At 47.3% G+C, this 22,558-nt stretch overlaps 1 protein-coding gene across 3 annotated transcripts in view; it reads left to right on the top strand.

Moving 5' to 3' along the window:
- LOC122392449 (Parkinson disease protein 7 homolog) overlaps positions 1-22,558 on the top strand; it is a 160,164-nt gene that overhangs the window by 36,470 nt on the left and 101,136 nt on the right. For all 3 annotated transcript variants that reach the window (XR_006258519.1, XR_006258520.1, XM_043387291.1), the window contains exon 2: positions 596-722. Coding sequence is in view for 1 of the 3 variants with exons in the window: in XM_043387291.1 (XP_043243226.1) it covers positions 636-722 (87 nt within the window). In the remaining 2 variants the exon portion in view is untranslated. The remainder of the gene's footprint in view (positions 1-595; positions 723-22,558) is intronic.

The raw sequence follows: 22,558 nt of genomic DNA on the forward strand, positions 1-22,558 counted from the left end.
GATCGGCCACTTTTTACGCGAGTTATTCGCGAAAAACCTTAGGGGGGTTGCATCAACCCCCCCCCCCCCCTGTGCCGGCGAGGGTTAAAACTGAGTCTATCAAAGCCCGCCTCATTCATACCGATGTCATGTTCTTGTACCAACTCCTTCACCACCGTGCCGACTGCGCTTACCTGGTATCGATGTTTGGCCTTAACCCTCGCTGGCACAGGGGGGAGTGGGGGGGGGGGGGGTTGATGCAACCTTCTCACCCTCGGGGGGTTTGTTGTAACGGGGGGTTTGTTTGTTTGTGGGGGGGGGGGTTGTGGTAATTTATTCAATGTATATTCTCTTAGTCACTGAATTGAGTAAACATAGTATTTGCATGATTCACTGAGCTCATTACAGTGCTAGGAGATGGAAATACTGATTATTGAGGGCCTTGAGTCAGCTGGGAATGTTTTGAGGAGGCTGTGGGTGCTTTAAGGAGGCAGGGGGTGCTGAGCTCAGGATTGGGGGTGCTTGAGCACCCACAAAGAGATATAAAGTTACGCTTATGGCTGGTTGAGAACATATGGATAAATCTTTGTTTTCAAGTATTGTACAACTTTTTCAGAACATTGCCTGGATCTAGCAAGTTCTACATAAAAAGGAGAATGGTCAAAAAGGCTCTTGTTCTGGTGGCTGAAGGCACGGAGGAAATGGAAGCCGTCACCATCGTTGATGTACTACGCCGTGCGGAGGTGAGACCCGTCGGTGATGATGATTTGGGGGTTGGTAGCGCCCGGGCCGCAGTGGTGCTGCCCTAACATACTATAGTACGGTTGAAGAAAGTGAAAGCAGAGGGGATGCTAGGGATATCCCAAAATCAAAGCTCTTAGCCGCGACACGTTCGTCGTTCATGCACCCGATGAGAGTATGAAAGGGCAGGACATATGCTTAAAAGACCGTAGGACGTCTTTGAATGGGTGTGATCTGATTGATCATCTAAGACGTCCTCCAAACCAAGGCCACTGGTGATTTCAGGCGTTGTTCAGGCGTGTTCCCGCTGGTATATTTTACCTATACCACTGACTGCAGACATGGGTACGGCTCAAAATCGAATCATGAATCGACTCAGAACCAGACGTTTTTTGTCTGAATCATGAGTCGAGTCGAATCAACAGCTTGCGAAGCCGCTTGAGTCATGAGTTCACTGGCGGTCGCAGCCGTTAGCAAATGGGGGGGGGGCAAAGTCACACTCGCGGGACGTAACATTTATCCGTCAACCGGGGGGGGGGGTCAGCTTAACCCTCGCCCGTAGGGGGGTCGAACGGACCCCCCATGGTTTTTCGCGAATAACTCGCGTAAAAAGCGGCCGATCGCGACGAAACTTTCAGTACCCTCGCGTTCATCAATTTCACACCTACCCTGAAAATTTCATGACCCTGACCCAAATGACCTTTGACCTGTGACCTACTTTTCGAGACCACGCTTGGCTGGAATCGCGATTGGGCGTATGTCGGCTCGCATTAGCCGCGCGTTTGCAGTCTTTTCGTGGTTTCAAGCGTTCAAACATGTGATATGATGTTGCCCCCATGCATTAGGGTGGGTGTCAAGGTCACCTGAAGGTCAGGTTAGGTCATTGACCTTTGATGACCTCGGCTCACTTTTTCGAGTTTTACATGTATCTAGGCCAGTTTTTGGAGCTGAATTCGAATTTAGCAACCATATGAACATTTACGAAGTAGTTTTGGTGCCTTCGTAACATGTTACGAAGCTGTCAGAGGCGGTTGCCACCTACTTATACGAATACCCTTACTGGTTGACCTGACCTGACCTGACCCGACCTGGCCTAAATACATGAAGACATCATCTGTGATCAAAACTAACATGATATTCGTGATCAGCACCCCGAAAAAACCCATAGTAGCCACACTTTACGACTTTCTAACAGATCCCGATTTTCCCGCCTTTGGGGTCATTGACCTGACCTGCAAGGTCAACCATTGACCCAGGACCTTAAAATTGGGTATCATCGGCTTCCTCTCGTCACGGGCAACACGCTCGTTTTTTCCGCGAAGCTCTAGCTCGATCAGGGGCGAAACGGGAAGGGGGGTGTCCAACGGACCCCCCCCCCCCCCTTATACGTTCGCGGCTGGAAAAACACCAATACGGGCGAGGGTTAAGCTAAGTTTTTACTTTTGTAGCAAAATCGACGCCGCATAGCGCCGTGCAGTTGGCATTACTTATGCTACATCCATCTCATTCTTACGTACAATTTTTGAACTCAATTTAAGGCAAAATGGTCATTTCACGATGGAACCGTGCAAATTATATTAGCGGGAAGTTGCGCCCTAGTCACCTCCCACCTCCGCCAGCGCCAGGTCGTGCCTCAACACGGAACAGGCCGTGCCACCTAGGTGCGCCGGGGAGAACTACAGGTCGCATAGTGCCACCAGATGTCGCGCACCCACGACAGGCGCAGATATATAGATTTTAGATCGTGGGTGATATATTGTAACAGCGTTGATTTCTACCATGCATGTATTTTAGCAACTCACAGCGTGGGCGCAGGCACTGGAACCACAACGGCTACCACAACTGCACGTAAGTATGTCCGACATACGACTTATGTTTGGACTCACACACACACACACACAATGTTTATTATCAAAGACAGAAAGATTCCGGAAGAATGCAGCAGAGGGATGCAAAAGCGCAAAGCGCTTGAGTTTGAGCATCACTCCGGAAGAAGAAAATACAAACAAACAGACAAAAACATACCAGATGAGATCCTAAACTTAAGATACAGAACACATTTGATAGGCAAAACTCAAAGTATACGAGTTGGCTGTCGCCGCCACGACAGACACCGAGCAGTAAAGCAGTGTGCGCGAGCCACCGCACGGTCAGCCCGGAGCGCCACGTCCAACCGCAGCCTGACAACCTAGATCAAGGTGGTATCTTGGTGTTGAATTTAGTGTTCTGTAAACCGGTTTGATGATAAAATGAATTTTTGAAAGAGATGTGCGACCGCGCAGCCGCTCTCATCGTCCAGAGTTTCACCGTGAATAAGAAAGTCAAGTTTTTGCTTAGGAGAAATTTCATTTAGCTCAATACCTATTTGATAAGAAATAGTTTGAAACATTTCTAGCCTTAGTGGTTCGTAGAGTGCACAGTCAAGGATATAATGCCGAACGTTCTCGTTTGGAAAGCCACAAGCACACATTGATGTTTCACTTTTTTGAATTTGGAAGAGATGAGAGTTCAGGTGACTCATTCCGGTTCTTAGTCTTGTGTGTAAAATATTTCCCAATTTAGACCAGTTTCATAAAATTTTGGAGGCTTGGTCACCCCCAGCCGCTCAGAAATGGTCTTTTTGAAGGATGTTCGTGGCAGGGATCGGATGGTTTCGGGGAGATCATTCCAGTGTTTAGCCGTTAATGGAAAAAATGAATTATGGTACGAAGTGGTCCGGCTAGGTGTCGTTGTATGTGTACTGGCATTCCTTAAGACTCGTCCGGTGTTTTCAGCGCGTGTGTGAGGCATTGTATTTTTAATATATTGTGGTGTGTACTCTTCGTGGCTGTTGAATGAGTGATAAAGTGTTATTCTATGCATGCGTCTTCTCGTCGATAGTCTATCCCACCCTAAGTCGAGTAAAAGCTTGTCAGTTGGTGTTCTAAATAAGGTTGCTGTCACGAGTATTGCCGCTCTGTTTTGTAGTCTCTCGAGTCGCATGGCGTCGTGTGTCGTGATATGTCCGTCGTATACTGTGTCGCAATAGTCGAAGTGTGGTCTGATATACGTCTTATAAATTTGGTCGAGAATGGGCCTGGGTACGTACTGTGCAATTGGATATAGTGGGCTTAGTGATTGGTTGACCTTTTTACAAATTTTGTTGATGTGATGGTGAAAATGTAGGTCATTGGAGAATGTTAATCCCAGATGAGTATGGTTTTCATGAATGGGTATGGGATTCCTACCAAATGTGAGACGTGGTGCTGTGAAATTATTTCTACGTGAAAATGTTTGCTGGACTGTCTTTGTTGTGTTGAATGTAATTGCCCATTTTCTGCCATATTTATATATTTCGTCAAGGTCGCGTTGAAGTGAAAGTTCTACGTCGTGGAGGTCTGTCGTTGAGTGGGATGCGTGAAGAGATGTGTCGTCTGCGAAAAGTAAAATTTCATTGTCGATGTTTTGTTGAATTCCGTTAAGATACATTAAGGCTAAGAGAGGTCCGAGTACAGAGCCTTGAGGACAGCCAGCGTTAACAATTTGTTGGTTCGAAAAGGTGTTGTTTATTTGCACTCGTTGTCGTCTGTCACTGAGGTAGGAAGTCAACCATTTTAACAGTGAGTCAGTTATGCCAAAGTCATGTTTGCATTTGTATAATAGTCCTTGGTGCCAGATCTTGTCAAAATATTTTGATATGTCCAGGTAAATTACTGTGAAGTCATGTCCTGAGTCGAGTGATTTGTGCATGTTATGGGTCAAATAAAGTAATTGTTGTTCCGTGCTGTGCTTTTTCCGGTATCCACTCTGTTTGTCAGTCAATAATAAGTGTTCTGTTAAATGATAATAAATGCGTTTGTGGACAATTTTTTCAAAAACTTTTGAAAGGGAAGATAAAAGACTGATGGGTCGGTAACAGGTATAATCAGATGGTGATCCATTATTTTTATATATGGGTCTCACATTGGCCTGTTTAAACGTTGAAGGATAAATTCCAGACGCGAGAGACTTATTAAACAATTTCGAAAGTGGGCCTGCTATGATGAGTGCACATAATTTTAATATTTTTACTGGGATTTTGTCCGGGCCAGTGGATTTATTAGAGTCAAGGGAGTTTAAGATTCGTAGGACTTCTCTCTCAGTTGTCTCAATTGTACCGAGGGTGGGAATCGTCGTGTGTCCTATGTTGTCCATTGGTACGGTGTGCGAATTTGGAATGTCGAGCTTTGCCTGACTGGCAAAGTAGTCGTTTAACAATGTCGCCTTTTCGTAGTCGTCTGTCAGTACTTTTCCGTCAGTCGTTTCTAGCGGTGGAATGATGCTGTCAACTGTCTTACCTGTTAATTTGCGAAGTGTTTGGTGGTACTTGTGCGGGTCTTGTTTGTGCTGTAAGAGTTTCTGAACTTGGCTTTGTATGTGGGTTTGTCTTAGTCGTTTGTTTACCGCCGTTACGATGTTACGCTGATATTTCCATCTTTCCCAGTCGTAAGTGGTCTGAGTCTGTTTAGCCCGTCTGAAGAGTCTGTCACGCTTTCTTATTTGTTTAATCAAGTCTGATGTCACCCATGGTTTTTTTACGCTGGTTCACTGGTATCTTCTTATGTGGTATTGATGTCTCGGCGGCTTTTAAGATGGCAGATGTGAATTGTTCCGCTGCTATATCTACGTCATTGTCGATAATATGATCCCAGTCCGTGTCTATAAGAAGTCTGGTAAAAAGATCAGCATCAAGTCTCGTATAGTCCCAGATTGTCTTAAACGTAACGTCAGTGTTTGATGAACTGTGTGTTGTACGCAGTGATGTAGTTACAGGAAGGTGGTCCAAAGTTGAGAATGCTGAGAGCGTGTCACTGTGTAGAATAATGTCAGTATTATTTGTAAAAATTAAGTCTCTCAGGTTACTGACGTTGTCAGTTATGCGTGTTGGCTGTGATATGAGTTGCTTCATGTCTAGCATGGATGAGATAATAATGGATTGGTGTCTCCGCAGTTTTTGGCGACATTGAGCTCAGGCCTGCCATCTAGCGGGAGAATTGTCGTAAGTTAGGAGCAAGCCGAGTGAACGCCGCTGATTAGCATTGTGACACACGGGAGTGTGGTGTAGTAGCAGGCTTGTTGTGCAATTTTTCAAAAGGTTATGTCTTTATATGTCAGTAAAAGCGAAGAAATTAATAGATTTATGTGCAGGGTCAGTAATAAGATAAGCAGTTCCATGTTATTTCTTCATTAAATCGTGAAACAGGGAGTTATTGGAGGCTTCGCCAGCACGTGTCGTTTTCGCTATTTTTCACATGAGTCTTTACTTGGCCTCAATCAAACAAATTGTCCGATCAAAGAACAAAACTAACTAATCTATAAGTCTAATGAAAAGGTTAAACGGAATTGCTAACGTCATTGCCGCTCAATATGTCATTCAAGACGCTCTATGAAAAGGACCCAACCAGTGCTGCGTAGTCGATGAAATTTCAGTGACTGGCTCCAACTCCGATTCCGGTATCCAAATATCGACTCCGACTCCTCCGGGCAGAATTGTCGATTCACACATACTCCGACTCTGACTCCGACTCTGTAGCCCTGGTAAGTCTGTGGAGTCGATGACTTTTCGGTGACGTTCGACTCATACTCCGACTACAGCTTTTAAAAATCAACCGACTCCGAGTCGGAACAGAACCGCTGGCTCTGACTACAACTCCGCAGCCCTGGCCCAAGATAGCCGCCTAAAACAACTTTGATGTGTGATCTTCGTACATTGTTAATGTTATTTTAAACAAGGAGTGGAAAAGGGAGTTTTCGCCCTTTTCCTGAGAACCTTTTTTGAGAAAAAGGGGCCCCTTCGCCCTTCTCAAGCAAGGATCTCCTGTTGTGGATCAATAAACTGCTGGAACAAAAAGGCATAAACACCACGCATCTCATTTCATCGTTTTCCTAACGACTCTGCACCAATGTAAGTAATGATCAATGCAGTGCAGCATCGATGTGACATTTGTTTGCCAAGTTTGAGTGTTATCCGCCCAGCCGTTCTTGAGATATGGAAGCGGCACCCCGCACGTGCGCACGTGCAGTAGCACCTGCATGGTGACACATGGAAATGCATTGGCCACTGGGTGCCTAACTATTGACGAAGTTTTACTGTAATGGGCCCAGTCATTGCGGAGTTACTTTATGTGGAACAATTTCGACACCCCTAAGTTGGCACGTGGCACGTGCCGTAACATTAACTAAGATGAAGAAAATCGGGCGAAATTCGGAGAAGAAGGAATAAGCCTACCAAATGTGCATGACATATTGCCAAACTGCCGTACCATTGTGAATAAATGACCATATAGAAGGTCTTGTACAAGCCGGTGGGACTGGGCGTTTCAATACACACCGTCTTACGTATTTTATTTTCGTTATTACCTAAAGGCTGTTTGACGTTTTTGGCTTTCAAGCATTTAAGACATTTTTGTCGCCTCGGGTCCAGTAAGATTACCTCCAACTCGTGGAAATATGCACTTCAAGCCAACTAACACACCACACCCACGTGTGTCATAATGGTGAGAGATGGCGTTCACTCGGCTTGCTCCTAACTTACGATAATTTTCTCGCTAGATGGCAGGCCTGATCCCAATGTCGCGGATCCCAATGTTAATTTCCACGAGACACCAATCCAGTGTTATATCATCCATGTGTCTAGCATGTTGAAAGTGTCGTTGAGCTGGCGATCAAAGTTTGTGATGCCGCTATGCTTGTGTTCAGTACTATTTAGATATATATTTCCAGCGTTGAAATCCCCTAATATCATTATAGCTGTGGGTGAGTGGGTCTGTGCAAGTGAAACGCTTTCAGTCATTCGCTCAATAAACAGTTGTAACCTTGCTGTTGTTTGATTTGGTGGTAAGTATATGCAACATATTACCAAGCTAAGTTTATGCACCGAGACTTTGGCCCAGATCCATTCTTCGTCTCCGATCTCTAGCTCTCTAAGTCTCTTTATCGGTAACGAAGCGTGAGCATATAACGCAACTCCTCCGCCATTTCTATCTCTGTGTCGAACGAAAGGGGCATGGTAATTATCGAGCTGGTATAACGAAGGAGAAACCGTATCATCAAGTTTTGTTTCGGTAAGAGCGCATAACATTATACTATTCATGCTTACAAATTGCATAAGCTCGTGTTTTTTATCCCCTGCAGTGATACTGTTTATATTTATGTGAGCAATGTTGAGGTGGTCAAACAATTCTGGTCCAGGGTTTGTTTCAACGCCACCAATGACTAGCATAATTCTAATGTTCTTGTAAAGGTTGTTTAGTGACCATTGCGAGTTCGTTAGTGTCAATGTGGGGAACACGCCATGACTGGCGGGCTGGGCTAAAGTTATTAATTGTAATCTTATGGGTGATTTTGCAAAGGGCATTCTGTAAGGTTCTCGAAGGATGATGATAGGGATGTTGGGACTGTGAGCGGCTGGAGGTGCACAAGCCTGCGCCGGAGTAGAGCCGAGAGAGTCTGGTCTGGACGATGAGAGCGGCCGGCTGCTGGTCACCACCACTGGTGCCAAGTCGGGCGGGAAGGCAGCGCGGCAGACGGGCACCCCGGGCCGAACGGCGGCGGCTACTGCAACACAGCACATGCTGGTAAACGATGGGCGGCGACAGCGAGTGACAAGTGAAAAACGAACATGTATGTATGGATCAGCTAAGTGCAAATGGTTCAATTCATTCAACTTGGCAATGTACAAACAAAAATAAATATATGCCGACTCTACTTTATGAAAATTCAATAAACTCCAACAATTTAACCTCAGACAGAAACAGGCAAACACATGATAGCAAACAAGGAATAAATATAAAATAAAGAAAAATAATATGCCTGTGCAACTGAGAAAGACAGGCTATCACATGATAGGCAAACAAAAGCAAACAAACTGTATAAAACACCAGACTCGAGGCAACGCAGCCCAAGCGGCCTTTTCCGTTAGGACGCCGAGCGACGGAGTGCGCGCAGCAATTTTTTTTGTCTCCCTCTGTTCTTTCTAGGGCGTCTTTCAGAAGAGCCCAGGAAGGGGCCAGGGGTCGAGGCCAGCCAATGCCAAAACACCGAACGTATAGCTCCGCCCGGACTCACTTAGCAACCTTAACGCTAATCATCACTTTCATTTACCGTCCCACGGTATGCCCACTGGTCGGGCCGCTGCACCATGGCGACGGATCGGTGCAGCATATAAAACCAAGAGAGCATTTTCAGACTATGGCATTTACCCATATACACCTTTTTTCAATCCGAATCGGCATCCGTTCATTCAAATAAGGACACGGCAGCGGCAGGCGCGGATCCAGGGGGGGGGCGACGGGGGCGGCCGCCCCCCCCCCCCCCGCCATCCGAAAAAGGCGCCCATATCCCGCGGCAGAGAGGGCGCTCCGAGCAGAAGAGTGGCGACACAGCAAAGGTTCAGCAGAAATAGGGCGCCTCCAGCAGAAGTTGGGCTCACCAAGCAGGAGAGTGACGCCCAATTGCCTATTCCCAGCAGATGAGAGTCGCCCCAGCAGCAGATGGGCGCCCCCAGCAGAAGAGGGCGTCTCGTTACAAGAACATAAAATACCTTCTGTTCAAGAGGGGCGCCCCTGGCAGCGGAAGGGCACCCTTAGCAGGAGACGTGTCCCCCTGAAGAGGAGCGACTGACGCCCCAGCAAAAGAAGAGAGGCGCCCCCATTCCGAGAAGAGGGGCGCCCTGACAGCAGCTGGGCGCCCCAGCAAAAAAGGAGCCCCATAATAAGAAAATGGGTGCCACTGGCAGAAGAGGGGCGCCCCAGCAGAAAAGAGGGGTCTCCAGCAGGAGACGGGCGCCCCAAGCAGAAGAGGGGCTGCCCGTCTCCCTCGCGTCCACTCTGACGCATTGCGACTCACCCCGATCACTCTGGAGGAGCTGAGACGCATCATATACTCTCTGCCAGACAAATCATCGCTCGCTGATGGTGCCATCGACGTCAGGGTGCTGAAGCTGAGCTTTCCTGTCGTTGGACGGATCTTGCTGCAAATAATCAACAAGAGCATCGTGTCGGAGTCGGTACCAGACAGCTGGAAGACCGCAGTCGTCATACCGCTGCACAAAAAAGGTGACCTGAGCACTGCAGGAAATTTCAGACCCATCACCAACGTTCCTGTTATCAGTAAGATTGTCGAAAAGGTCGTCTGCCGTCAAGTTGATGGCTATCTAAACCGAAACCATCTGTATAGCCTGGAGCAGCATGGATTCAGACAAAAGCACAGCACCGCTACAGCACTCGTCAGTGTGAACGACAGCTTGTTGGAAGCAGCAGACAGGGGCGACATCAGCATCCTGACGCTGATTGATCTCAGCCGCGCGTTTGATGTTGTGGACCATCAAACCCTGCTGAATCAACTTCAACTGCTTCAGATAGACCCGGGCTGGTTTCGGAGCTATCTCACCGGACACAAGCAGTGTGTTCAAGTGCCAGGAGGGGAGAGATCGACGCTGCTCCCCATCAACATCGGCATCTTCCAGGGATCCTGCCTTGGGACCGATGGGGCGCCCCAACAACATCGCCTCCATCGGCGCCGCCTGCTACGTGCCGTCCGAGGTGAATGGCAGTTTGGTCAGGATGGCCAGGTATGCCGATGACACCCAGCTGGTCGTCTCAGGACCCAAGGAGAGGCTGCCAGAGATCCAGACTGCACTGGAGGGTGTCCTGGACACTCTGGCCACCTACTTTCTCCAGAACGGCATGAAGATAAACGCTGCAAAAACCGAGATGATGGTCGCCGGAGGCCGATCGGCGCTACAGGCTGCCGAGAGGGATCCGGTCCGAGTGCAGTTCCTGGGAGAGACTCTGCAACCGGTGTCAACTGTTAAAAATCTAGGTGTAATCTTTGATAGCCGACTGACCTTTGAACCACACATTGATTATATCGTCACCAAATGTTTAGGCGTTCTTGTCGGCCTGATGCACGCCAGGCATGTGCTTCCTCCAAGTGTACTTCCGACTATACTGGACGCCTTAGTCATGTCACATGTGCGCTATTGTAGTCAGGTATTCGGCTGTGCCAGCAAAACGAGCTTAACCCTATTCCTGGCGGGGGGGGCCTCAGGAGCCCCCCCCTGAGGTTTTTTGGTTATTTCTCCCAAACGCGTTGAGCTAGGAAGCTCAAATTTTCTGACTTTTCCTATAATGCTTCTACGCAACATGTCTGAAAATTTTGAGTTGATCTGACCTCAGGTCAGGTCACCAGAGGCGGTTTGGTGACCCTACCTCAGAAAAGTTTGCAATCACGCCAGAGCTAGAGTTTTTGACCGATCAATTTCTTCTCTTCAGGCTTTAGTTAGGGTACCAGTATGTGCAATTTGTATATCTCGGAATTTTGATATCGGTGACCTAAGGTCAGGTCAATTTCGCGACCTCCCCATTATAAGTCAATGGGGGAAAAATCAACTCCCTGTTTTTACCACTAAAACGGGTCGGAATGGCCCCATATACCATACATGACTTCATATACGATCAACCTTCACTACCTTGAGGTCTGTTTTGCTGTTGGGCAGCTGTGAGGTCATGTGACGTCATCAAAGGTCACCAAAGGTTTTTGGCCAATAACTCCGTACAGGAACAAGATACAGACGCGTGGATGGTCTCATTGTGTTCAGCTCGTCAAGACGCATCGAATGATATACATGATGACCTCGAGGTCACGTGACCTGAGGTCAACCTTTGACCTTAACCTTTCGAGGTCAACATATATATCATTCGATGCGGATTGACGAGAGGATCACGATGATGCCCTTAGTTTGTTCCTATCATGACTAATTTGAAAGTTATTCGAGAAAAACTCTCTCCATATCTAGCGCCGCCATTTTGACTTTTTCGACCCCTGTGACGTCATCTTTGACCTGACCTGAAAATGACCTTAGTAAAAATTGTAGACCTTGTCCATGCGTATCCGATGCCGTTTACCGCTTGTCGCTATCTTGCTTCGTTCTCGAGATCTCAGGGGGGGGCCGAATCGGCCCCCCCCCCCGCCAGTTTCTTGTCCCGGCGGAGCCCGCCAGGAATAGGGTTAAAGCGACTGCAGAAAGTGCAAAACTTTGCTGCCAGAGTGATATCTGGCAGACGGAAGTATGATCATGTGTCCGACGTGATTAGGAATTTGGAGTGGCTCCCCGTCAGTGCGTTGATTGACATGAACGACGTATGTCTGCTACACGGGGTGATTAGCAGGGGTGAGCCTGAGGTACTGCGACAGGACATATCGTACAATAGAGATGTTTCCGAGCGCCAGACTAGGCAGTCCGGTCATTTACATGTACCGCGTGTTCGAACCAGCCTTGGCCAAAGAACTTTTAAGCAGCGAGCGTGTAAACTGTACAACGAACATGTTATAGGAACGGAGCTTCAGGTCATGTCTGGTCCGCGCTTTAAGAAAGGTATTAAAAGTCACCTAGTCAGCTAGATGGATAGGCGACCATACAAACATTTTAGCTGTGCTTTTAGTTTTAGCGTGCTTTTATACTTTTGCAGGTTTAACTGTTTATGTGTCTTTTTAACGCGCTTACTGTTTTGACGAGGGCTCGGAATAGCCACCTTGAGTGGAAGAGTGCCGATGATGTAAAATACAAATACAATACAAATACAGCAGAAGAGAGGCGCCACAGCAAAAGTAAATCAGAAATAGGGAGCCTCCAGCAGAGGTTGGGCCCGCCAAACAGGATATGGGCGCCCCATTGACAATATCCGGCAGAAGACAGACGCCCCAGCAGCAGATGGGCGCCCCCGGTAGAAGAGGGGCGCCCCATTACAAAAAGAAAAGGAGTATATTCTACCAAGAGGGGCGCCCCTGACGACAGCGGAAGGGCAACCCCAGCAGAGGGGCGGTGCCCCAGTAAAAGGAGAGGTGTGCCCCGTTCCGAGCAGCAGAGGGTTGCCTCGCCCCAGAAAAAAAAAAACAAGAGCCCCATAAGAAGAAAAGGGGTGCCTCTGGCAGAAGAGAGACGTTCCCCGCAGTGGAAGGGCGCCCCCACAAGAGAGGCATCTCCAGCAAAAGAGAAGTGCCCCCTGCAAGAGAGGGGCTCCCCACCAAAAGTTGGGCAGAAGTGGGGCGCCTTCAGCAGAATTTGGGGTCGCCCAACAGCCAACAGGAGAGGGCCGCCCTGTTCACAGTAGAAAAAGACTCCTCAGCAGCAAAGGGGCGCCCTAACAGAAAAGGTGCACTCGTAGTAGAAGTGGGACGCATCAGGAAGAAGAGGGGCACTTCTATGAGTTCTAGCAGAAGATGGGCGTCCCAGATAAGTGGGCCGCCTACAGCAAATTGGTCGTTCTTAGAAGGAAGAAATGAGGCGACTTAAGCAAAGTGGGTCTCTCCATAATGGATTAGGCGATCCAAGCAGAGGTTGGGCGCCCCCGGGAAGTGAGGCATACCAGCATAAGTGAGACGCTTCCAGAAAAAGGAGGGGGCATCACCGGGAGAAGAAGGACTGCACCAGTAAATGGAGGCCACCTTTTTGCTAATATCTTTTGCTAGAGTAGCGGTGCCCATCTACGACTTTAACCCGTGCCGTGCTGGTGGTCTGAGTTTTCCGTGTCCTGCTCGGGAAGGGGGGGGGCACACTCCCTCGTCTAACTCGGCTCCTGGGCCGCGTAGTGACACGCGATAAGCGGCATTCGAAAGATCGTCAAATACCCATCCGTGCTTCTATCCTCAGGATACAGAAATCCTTCTCCTCCACGCCGCTACCCCTTCCGGGCTGGACAGGCAACTTTATCTCATGCGGGCTGCTCCCTTGGAGCGGCACCGCTGCTCCCGAGGGAGCGCACCCCGTAGCCGGGTGCAGTGAGTGCCTTGGGGCTGGGTGGCCTGTCTTCGGACGGGCTCAGCCCCGGCGACTCACTAAGGTGCCTGCCCAGACCAATGTCTCCCCCTAATTCCTATCATCCTTCCGGCTCTGCAATGGTCTTGTCGACCGAAAGGGCCTAACCCAACAAAACAAACAAACAAACAAACAAACAAACAAACAAACAAACAAACAAACAAGATCGTCAAAAAACAGGACGAAAACAAAACGGTCATTTTTTAGGCCAGGTCGAATGCCAGGTCACCAGAGGTCATCAAAGGTAAAATGTTGCCTGTTTCAATATTTTTCCGTTTTCGAAGCAGCGGCACATAACTCGGAAACCACTAGAGCTATAGCGCCGCAGAAAAGCGCATTCGATAACCCTTTTAAAGGTGTTTCTGCAAGCTGCGCTCAGATTTGACCTCAGGTCAACGGTTTAGCCTTCAGAGGGCAAAAGAGTCTAAAAATAGCCTTTTTACGAACAATGTTTTCCTGCAATAACTTTTGACTCAAGAGAGTCTCGACATTACGTTTGCCAGCATTGCGTTTCTGTCGTCGAGACACGTCGAACAAACTAAAGATTGACCTTATGAAAGGTAATTTTGAGAATTTGACCTCAGGTCAAGGTCATGACCTGACCGGGAAAGGTCATGCTGCATAGCAGTCGATGCGTATCGTCGAGCTGAACACAGCTGAGGTGTTTTTATCGCTCTAGCTTGAATTCATCAAAAGTTATTTAAAAAAAAACTGCTGCGGACCTTTCATGACATGGGATGACCTCTGGGTCATAATGAGTGGTCACACTAGGTGCAATGTTCTTTTTCAGTGTGTTAACTTTATATGTATCCCAATGCTTGATATTGTCTAGAATGGCGCTCGTCCAAAAGAGATGCTTTTCAGTTTTCTCCCAAAGACTTAATGGACCTACCTACCTAATGGAGACGTCGCACAACTGACCTGACCTTAGGTCACAGATATCGAAATTCCGAGATATACATTTCATGAACGGTGTTGCTTTCATCAATCGCTGAAAGGTTCAAAGCAATCGTTCAGTCGGTATAGCAATGGTAAGCATTTGAACTTTTTCTTAGGCTAGGTCACTTGGCATAACCTGGTGACCTGACCTTCCATGACCCGCGTCAGACATTTTTACAACATGTGCAAAAAAGATGCATGATAAGGTATGCTGAAAATGGCGGCGCTGCGCGCAGCCGTTTTTCAGATATTTGCGAAAAACCTGAGGGGGAGCGCGATAACGCCCCCTAGCATGCCGCGGGCTTTTAGCTCCCGATTTTGACGGTTTGGCGCCCCCTTTGTATGGAGCGCCCCCGGATTGCCAGGTCGCCCCTATCTCGACTTGCCGCCCCCCCTCCCGAAAATTCCTGGATCCGCCCCTGGGCAGCGGGCACCTTATCTCGACAGGCACTCCATTAACTCGACACTGGAGCACGCATTTCGACACGTTTCAATGATTTAGACTAGCATCTGTTGATATTGGATCAGGGTCATTGAACAACAGAGTCGGACAATGGTACGGAGACGCTGCTTCTTCAGCTGGGCCGTCCTCGACTGATAGTGGCTGTATGCTACCGCCCACCAAACGATGACAGGGCTCTCGAGCGCATGTGCCAGTGTTTGGCCGCGCTCCCTGGCACCTCGCCTTTGATGGTGTTGGGAGACATGAACCTGCCGGAAGTCCAGTGGACAGCCCAGCAGGACATCGGTGCAGTGCCGGAGCTCACACGAAACTCCGGCCGCGCCCCCCCCCCCCCTGTTCTTGGAGCAATGCGAGTTACTTGGCGTCTCCCAACACGTCGTGTCGCCTACCAGAGGACCGAACATCCTCGATCTGGTGCTAACAAGAGGCCTCGGAAAGGTGACAGCCCACCCAAGAGCACCCTACGTCACGTCCGACCACGAGGAGGTCTCCATCTCCTTCTCTGCAAAAGCGCTACCGCCCGTCCGTCCGACGCGCTCCTCGGCCTACAGCTACCGTCGAGCCGACTTGGACGGCCTGCGCCAGGCTCTGAGCGTCACGCCGTGGAACTTGTTGGACGACATCGAGGTCGATGAAGCTGTATGTATGTTTTATACTTTAGTTGAGGCAGCTGTGCGCGACCATGTACCTATTGTAACGCTGAAGAAGCGCTTTCCACCGTGGTTCACAGAGGATGTTAGACGTGCGCTGCGTACAAAGCAGGCGTCTTTTGAGCGCATGAGACGTCAGCCAAACGATGAGCGAGTTAGGACGCTTTTTGTCCAGAATAGGGCGATATTCAAGCGTTTGTCCAGCCAAAGCTACACTGAGTACCTGAAGGGTGTTATTGGTGATTTTGCTTCCAACCCTAAGCGGTTCTGGTCGTTTTTAAAATGTTTTTAACAATCAAAGAATTTTCCAGTCTAAGTCAGTGGCGGTGTGGAGATTAGCGATGATGTTCAGAAGGCGGACTTACTCAATCGTACTTTCGCGGCGAATTTTACTGACCCCGGTGTGCCTTTCTTTCCCGATGTGCCCTTTACTATCGATGCGACTTTATCTAATTTTCATGTATCTGAAGACGTAGTGCGACGACTGTTACAGGAGCTAGTCGCTAGTAAGGCCTGCGGTTCTGATGGGTTAAGTGCCCGTATTCTTCGCGAGTGTGCGGGTGAACTGGCCGTTCCACTGTGTAAAATTTTCCGCAGCTCCGTCCGTAAAGGCGTGTTCCCAGAACAATGGGCTGAGGCAAATGTAGTGCCCATATTCAAGAAGGGCAGTCGTAAAAATCCTGCGAACTACCGATCAATTTCTTTACTGTCCCTATGTGCCAAAGTTTTTGAAAAAATAGTCACTGACCAACTGTACGAACATGCCAAACCGTACATCTCACCACACCAACACGGTTTTATCCACCATAGATCATGCGCGTCAAACTTGGCAAGTTTTTTGGCACACGGCTGGATGGCTATCTAAGAAAAAAACAACTAGATGCCATCTATACCGACTTTTCCAGCGCATTCCAGAGTGTAAATCATCGCTTGTTACTTCACAAGCTTCGTCATATGTATGGATTAGAGGGAAATGCGCTAAATTCGCTTGCATCATACCTCGGGAGACGGAAGCAAAGGGTTGTGCTGAACGGAAGGGTGTCCGGCTGGGTTCCCGTGACATCGGGAACACCAGAGGGAGGACACCTTTCGCCTTTGCTTTTTGCTCTTTTCGTAAACGACCTGCCCTGTGTAGTTTCAACAAACTGTTTGATATTCTGTGATGACGTGAAAATTTTTCACAGGATTGCCTCCTCAAAAGACGCCATCACTTTGCAAAAAGATATTGATGCTGTTGCGCGCTGGGCTGCTGACTGGAGACTTCAGCTAAATGCTTCGAAATGCAAATCTTTCAAAATTACTCTGAAAAGAAAAGTCATTTGCTTAGAATATAACATTAACGGAGTAGCACTCGAAAATGTGACCTCAATCAAGGACCGAGGAGTCACATTGGACCAAAAACTCACATTTGAGACTCATGTCAATGCCACTGTGTCAAAGGCAAATCAGGCTCTTGGGCTACTCATACACTCTCCAGTCAGCGTCACAGCGCTGCAACTTCAAGAGGCATTCTGCCCTAGCTACCTTTAACGCTAACGTTCGGCCAATTTTAGAATATTGTTCGGTTATCTGCAGGCTGGAGCAGCAAAAACTCATCTGGTAGGGTAGGGTGGGGTAATTTGAACATGTGGGGCATTTTTGTGGGGCAACATAGTGTGAAAAACACAAAATTACGGAAAATCCATAAGTGGCATGACAATAAGACCAATGAGGGAAATTATCGTAACTAAAAGGGCTATCATATGAACGGGGTTTAAAGTTTCAGGGAATGAAGGTGTTGACGCACACTGTAAAAAATCAATTTCGCAAGTAAAAACGCCTAAAAACACGTCATTGCAACTTCATTGCAGCGCAAAATGTTGCATTGCTAGCGCCTAATACGCAACGGTTTTTGTTGTACAGTGACTTAATCAGTGCCTTCAATCCAAGAAATTGGCTTTTGAAACCTGTTTTTAAATATGGCAAAATAACTTTTAGCGTGGGGTAATTTGAACACATGGTGTGTCAAAAGTGGAAATAGCCGCCCGGCTTTAGTTCGCCAGCCTTGTCAATAGATGGCAGTACCACAACATGGGCAGCGGATCGTGCAATTGACGTCAAATTTTCGTTATCTGCTAAGAATTGAATGGCGGATCTTTTCATGCAAGAATCATGTAAATCGGTCCACAACTTTTCTAGCAACAGAGATATGAAGTCAAACACCCTGCCAGAGCGGCGGCGCGCGGCCGGCGGCGGCCGTTACTCGCCGCCTGGGACACTGGCGGCGCTGAACGGTTCCGACTTGGCACTGCACTAAAACCTGTTAACTGCTTGGAATGGCTATTATAGCAAAATTTTCACTCAAGTGAGGGATAACCAAGGGCAGGAAGTATGTATGCTTGTGTGCGTACTGTGTAAGCTAAGAAACTGCATTAGCAGATACTCGCTAATATTAGATCCAGCCAAGTCCAAACGCATTCCAGGGGATGTGTTCCTGATGGGTCAACAATATTTATCGTTCGAGGGCGGATACAGTTTTAACAATACAAAAAATATTTTTGCACAACTCTATTCCTTGAATAATTCTCTTCAACGCCTCATTCCTAGTTAAGCGAATTAGCCCACTCTGGTTGAATAAATAAGGCGATTTCGCCACAAGGTCGCGGAAAACCGACCGAAAACGGCCGCGCTCAGCGTTAATTTGGGCATGCAGACTCTTAAATACTCGCATTGGGCGGGTAGGGTTTCCCAGGTATTGGCTCCAAAACACCGTATTCGGCTCCCGAATACGTCCAAGTGACCCGCCTCGTTCCTAGTTAAGCTCTAATTAGATCAAGTGACTCATAAGGAGCGAAAAAGCGACAAAAAGCATGAATTTCCCTATGGCGGCGGGCTGCCGGGTTGCCAGACGGCGCACCGGCTATTTCCACTTTTGACACACCATGATAGTGTGATAATTTCAATAAAGACATGGATAGCTCCGAAAAAAACAACGCTCCCAGTTTTTTTTTGCCAATGTTATCGACCCAAAGCAGTAACAGATTAGTGATGCCAGTTCTATAAAATTTACGTCTAATATCCGTCTAATGTCCGGCATTTTCGTTGATTTCCGTTCAAAAATGTTAAAGTCAGCCATTTGTCCAAATATGTCCGAAAATTACGCATTAATCAACACTCAAAACTGTCATTTAAATTGCTTTTAATGCAACTTTACCAGCCGAAAAGTGTTCATTATATTGAGAGCATAACAAGCTTTCCATTCGCCAATCAATGCTATGCAAAATTGCTTTATAAAAAGCGCTGAAATGTAGCAAGCCATCGTCCAATGTTGTCTAGTCTGTTACCTTTGTCCAACCAATTCCGAATTGGACATTGTACAAAATCAGAACTCCAAATGTCCAGGTTTCGATTGGCACCACTATAACAGATGCAGTAAGGTTGGGAGAGTTTTTATCGAACAAAAGTGATAGACGTTCTGTTAATTGAAGAGAGGCGAATTCTGTCAACTGACCGGTGTGCAGCGTGCAGATATTGACACTCTGCAAGTGTTATTTTAGTTGTTGTGTTGATTTTTCAAGTGAAGGTATGTTTAGAATTGTTCTGACTATTTGTTTATGTGTCAAACAGCATCGGTGCTGGCGAGACTATCGTTTTTATGGCAGGTAAAGGCAGTATGTTCAAATTACCCCACGGTGGGGCAATTTGAACACACCGTGACTTGGTGGAGAAGTGAAGCTATGCTATTCAAGGTATGCTCGGCTCGTCCAAAAATGAGGCTTGCATGGTGAAAGCAAGTGACACTTGCGCTACTAAAGCAGTTTTTCTTCATCCGGGGTTGAGCTGGAATTTGGTACAACGGAGAAGACGTAAAAATATGTTCAAATTACCCCACACTACCCTACGCGTTGAGAGGGCTCAGCACAAGTTCCTGATCTGGCTAACTAACCACACGAACCCCCGCTGTCCGTCTCTCGAGTACAATCAGTTGCTAACTTTTTACGAAGTCCGGCCGCTGAGTGCTAGACGAGTTCAGTGTGATATGCTGTTTTTAGCGAAACTTTTTAGAGGACTCATCACATCATCTTACTTATTAGAATGTTTTAATGTGCATGTTCCACCAAGACACACTACACACAAAGAAATATTGACACCGTTAGCGGTGTAATTGCATAGTACATATCTGAGCACTTGAGGAAGGTTAATTTAGTCCCTTTCCCGCTTAAATTACACGCATTAGCTTCTAAATGAACACCGAGAAGAAGGTAATAGAACACTCTTAAGAGGGTTGGGTGTTTTACTACACCATGATATAACGTTAACGGTGTTAAATTACCCTGAAACTCTTTTTAGAAGTATGCTATTAGCCTTAAGTCACCCCATTTACGCGGTTAAAAAACACCCTGGAAGACCTTTTCCACAAATAGTACCTACAGAAAAATATTAACACCGAGCTGGTTTATTTAACATCAAAGTATTTCATGAATATTGTACAGAGACTACAATTACGCCGAATGCACTATCTAAAGTGAGTGGTATTCTCAAAAGAATGATCGTACACTTCCATAACACATCCCTTCTTTTTTTATCGAAGTAATGAAGTTGGTTAGTTTATCAAACACCGTGGAGGTACAAAAAGTATATCTAGACTATTAAAAGATGGGATCAGTTTATGTACACCGAAAAAGTATTTAAACGACATCAAAGCGGTACATTTACACCTTGAGGCCTACAATTACCTTGTAAATACTTTTAAAAGACGCCCGTTGCTTCGTAAAGGTGTAAAATATCCGTAGAGGTGTTCTCAAAGTAGCTTACGGGGGTTTCCTTTCGCGCATGCGCAAAAGGTCGAATGCGCGTGAGCGTTCACCGCCATTTTTATCAGTCTGGTCGGCTGAGGCGTGGAGCGCATTGGCAGTGCTCAGATCATAAAGAATCAGTGATGTTTAGCGAATTGTGCGGTGCATATTGTGGAGATTAAGTGGAGAATAGATGTGAAGTGGTGCAGGTTGCAGACTGCAGATACAGCAGTAACAGGATGACTGAGGAGGATTGAGGAAACGTGGAGGAGGGCTAGACTGTTTCGAAGCGTCCGGTTGCGGGAGCTTTTCCTGCATGCGCCTGTCGCGAAGGTAAGTGATAACCCTACTCCGGGCGGACTCTGAAAGGTTCGGAATCGGGCCTTTTCGACCCCCTTCAGATCTCGAAAACTACGAATCGGAGCGACAAATGGTAAACGGCGTTTGATAGTTCGTTAAAAGGCCTACAACTTTTATAATTTTTTTGGGGTCCGGTCAATATTGAGGTCACCAGAGGTCATAAAAAATAAATTGTTTGAAAAAGGTACTTGTGTAGTGTTGGTGTCGCGTCGCTGGCCGCGGCGGTGGCCAGCTGGTGCAGTCCACCGGCCGGCCGGCCGACCGGTGAACGGCCACCGCCTGAGGCCGCCCACTGGTCACGTGACCCGGCGGTCGGGCGGACGGGGTGCGCCGCGCGGCGGCGAGTAGAATGAGCGGGAGCGCGGAGTCGGACGAACGCGGTCTGCGGCCGGCTCGCTGCGTTGGCTCTTGGTTCTCTGTTTAGGGACTGTCTATTTGCTTTCGCTTATCTCATTCTCGTTATTGTACATATATCTTGGTCTAGGTTCTTGCTTTCTTTCCCGGTGAGCACACGCTACACTTGCATCATGCATGACCTTTAATAGGTCAACTTCAAAATTGGGCCTAAGAAGATCACGCTGGATACCAATCAACGCGCCATGACCAGACAAACGGTTTGGTACATTTACAAGTCTTTAGCACCATCATATCGTGATTTATTAGCTAAATACCACTGATGACTTCACATGACCTCAGATGACCCTTCCCGGTACCCCTGTCAGTAAAAGGCACCTGAGTCATTACAGATCAGATAATCTGTCATAGTCCCCAAATAATTGGATGGTTTTGACTCGTTTACTGGAAGCAGGACGCATTTCAATATTTTCACATAGGCTTGTAATGTAAAGATCACGACTCTAACCTGACCTCAGGTCACAGATAGGTATACAAATTCTGATATATGCAAATTACACATGGCTGGTAGATACTGTAATGAAGACCTGAAGAGAGGAAATCGCTTCGTGAAAAACTCTAGCTCTGACGTGATTGCAAACTTTTCTGAGGTGGGGTATAAAACCCGCTCTGGTGACCTGACCTGACCTAAACCGGATTTTTTTTTGCTGAAATTTGCGTAATGAGTATTTAGGAAAAGTCGCAAGTATGAGCTGAATATCTTGAGGCGTTTGGCAATGAAACAACAAAAACCTGAGGAAGGCCGAAAAGGCCCCCGCCCGAAATAGGCTTAATACTTTACCTGTCAAGACTGTGTTTTTATTTTCGGAGGGTATGAAAGTAAATCGCGAATTAAGTATCGAATAACTGGTCGAAGTACCTAAATAGGGATTTCATGAAGGATGAGCGCAGGTCTTCTGGCTTGTTTCAGAGTCAGCCAAAGCTGTGGGACAGCTTCGTGGACTTTGCGCTGTAGTGATCACGGCCAGCCAAACAGTGGCGAACTCCAACGAGACGGTGTCGAAGTGATTGATACAGGACAATAATCCCATTAGGGACAATAATGCGGACGCACTTGGTTAGCGTTGTGTTTTTCTGTTGAAAAAGCAAACCTGAATTTTCTGAAAACTTTCAAAAGCTGTGCCGCACTTCTTAAAGGCCGTTGTCATGATAACAAGATCTTTGTTTGCAGTAGTACCATGGTGATTTCCTGTTTCGTATAGGTTGGCTACACCAGTGCTGCAGTGCGAGTCATTATGCGCAGGAAATTGCTGTGGGATTAACGTGTTAGGGGATCACTAGACGCGTTTACATAGGGTTTGTTGCAAGCTTATATCTCCGTCCGTGATGTTGCAAAAGATGCCAATGGTGCTGAACAATTTACAAAATGATCCCCTCTAAATATTTGAAGACCACTGTATCG

Source organism: Amphibalanus amphitrite, unplaced genomic scaffold (genome assembly GCF_019059575.1).
Source record: "Amphibalanus amphitrite isolate SeventyFive unplaced genomic scaffold, NRLGWU_Aamphi_draft 000023F_arrow, whole genome shotgun sequence".
NCBI lineage: Eukaryota > Metazoa > Arthropoda > Thecostraca > Balanomorpha > Balanidae > Amphibalanus > Amphibalanus amphitrite.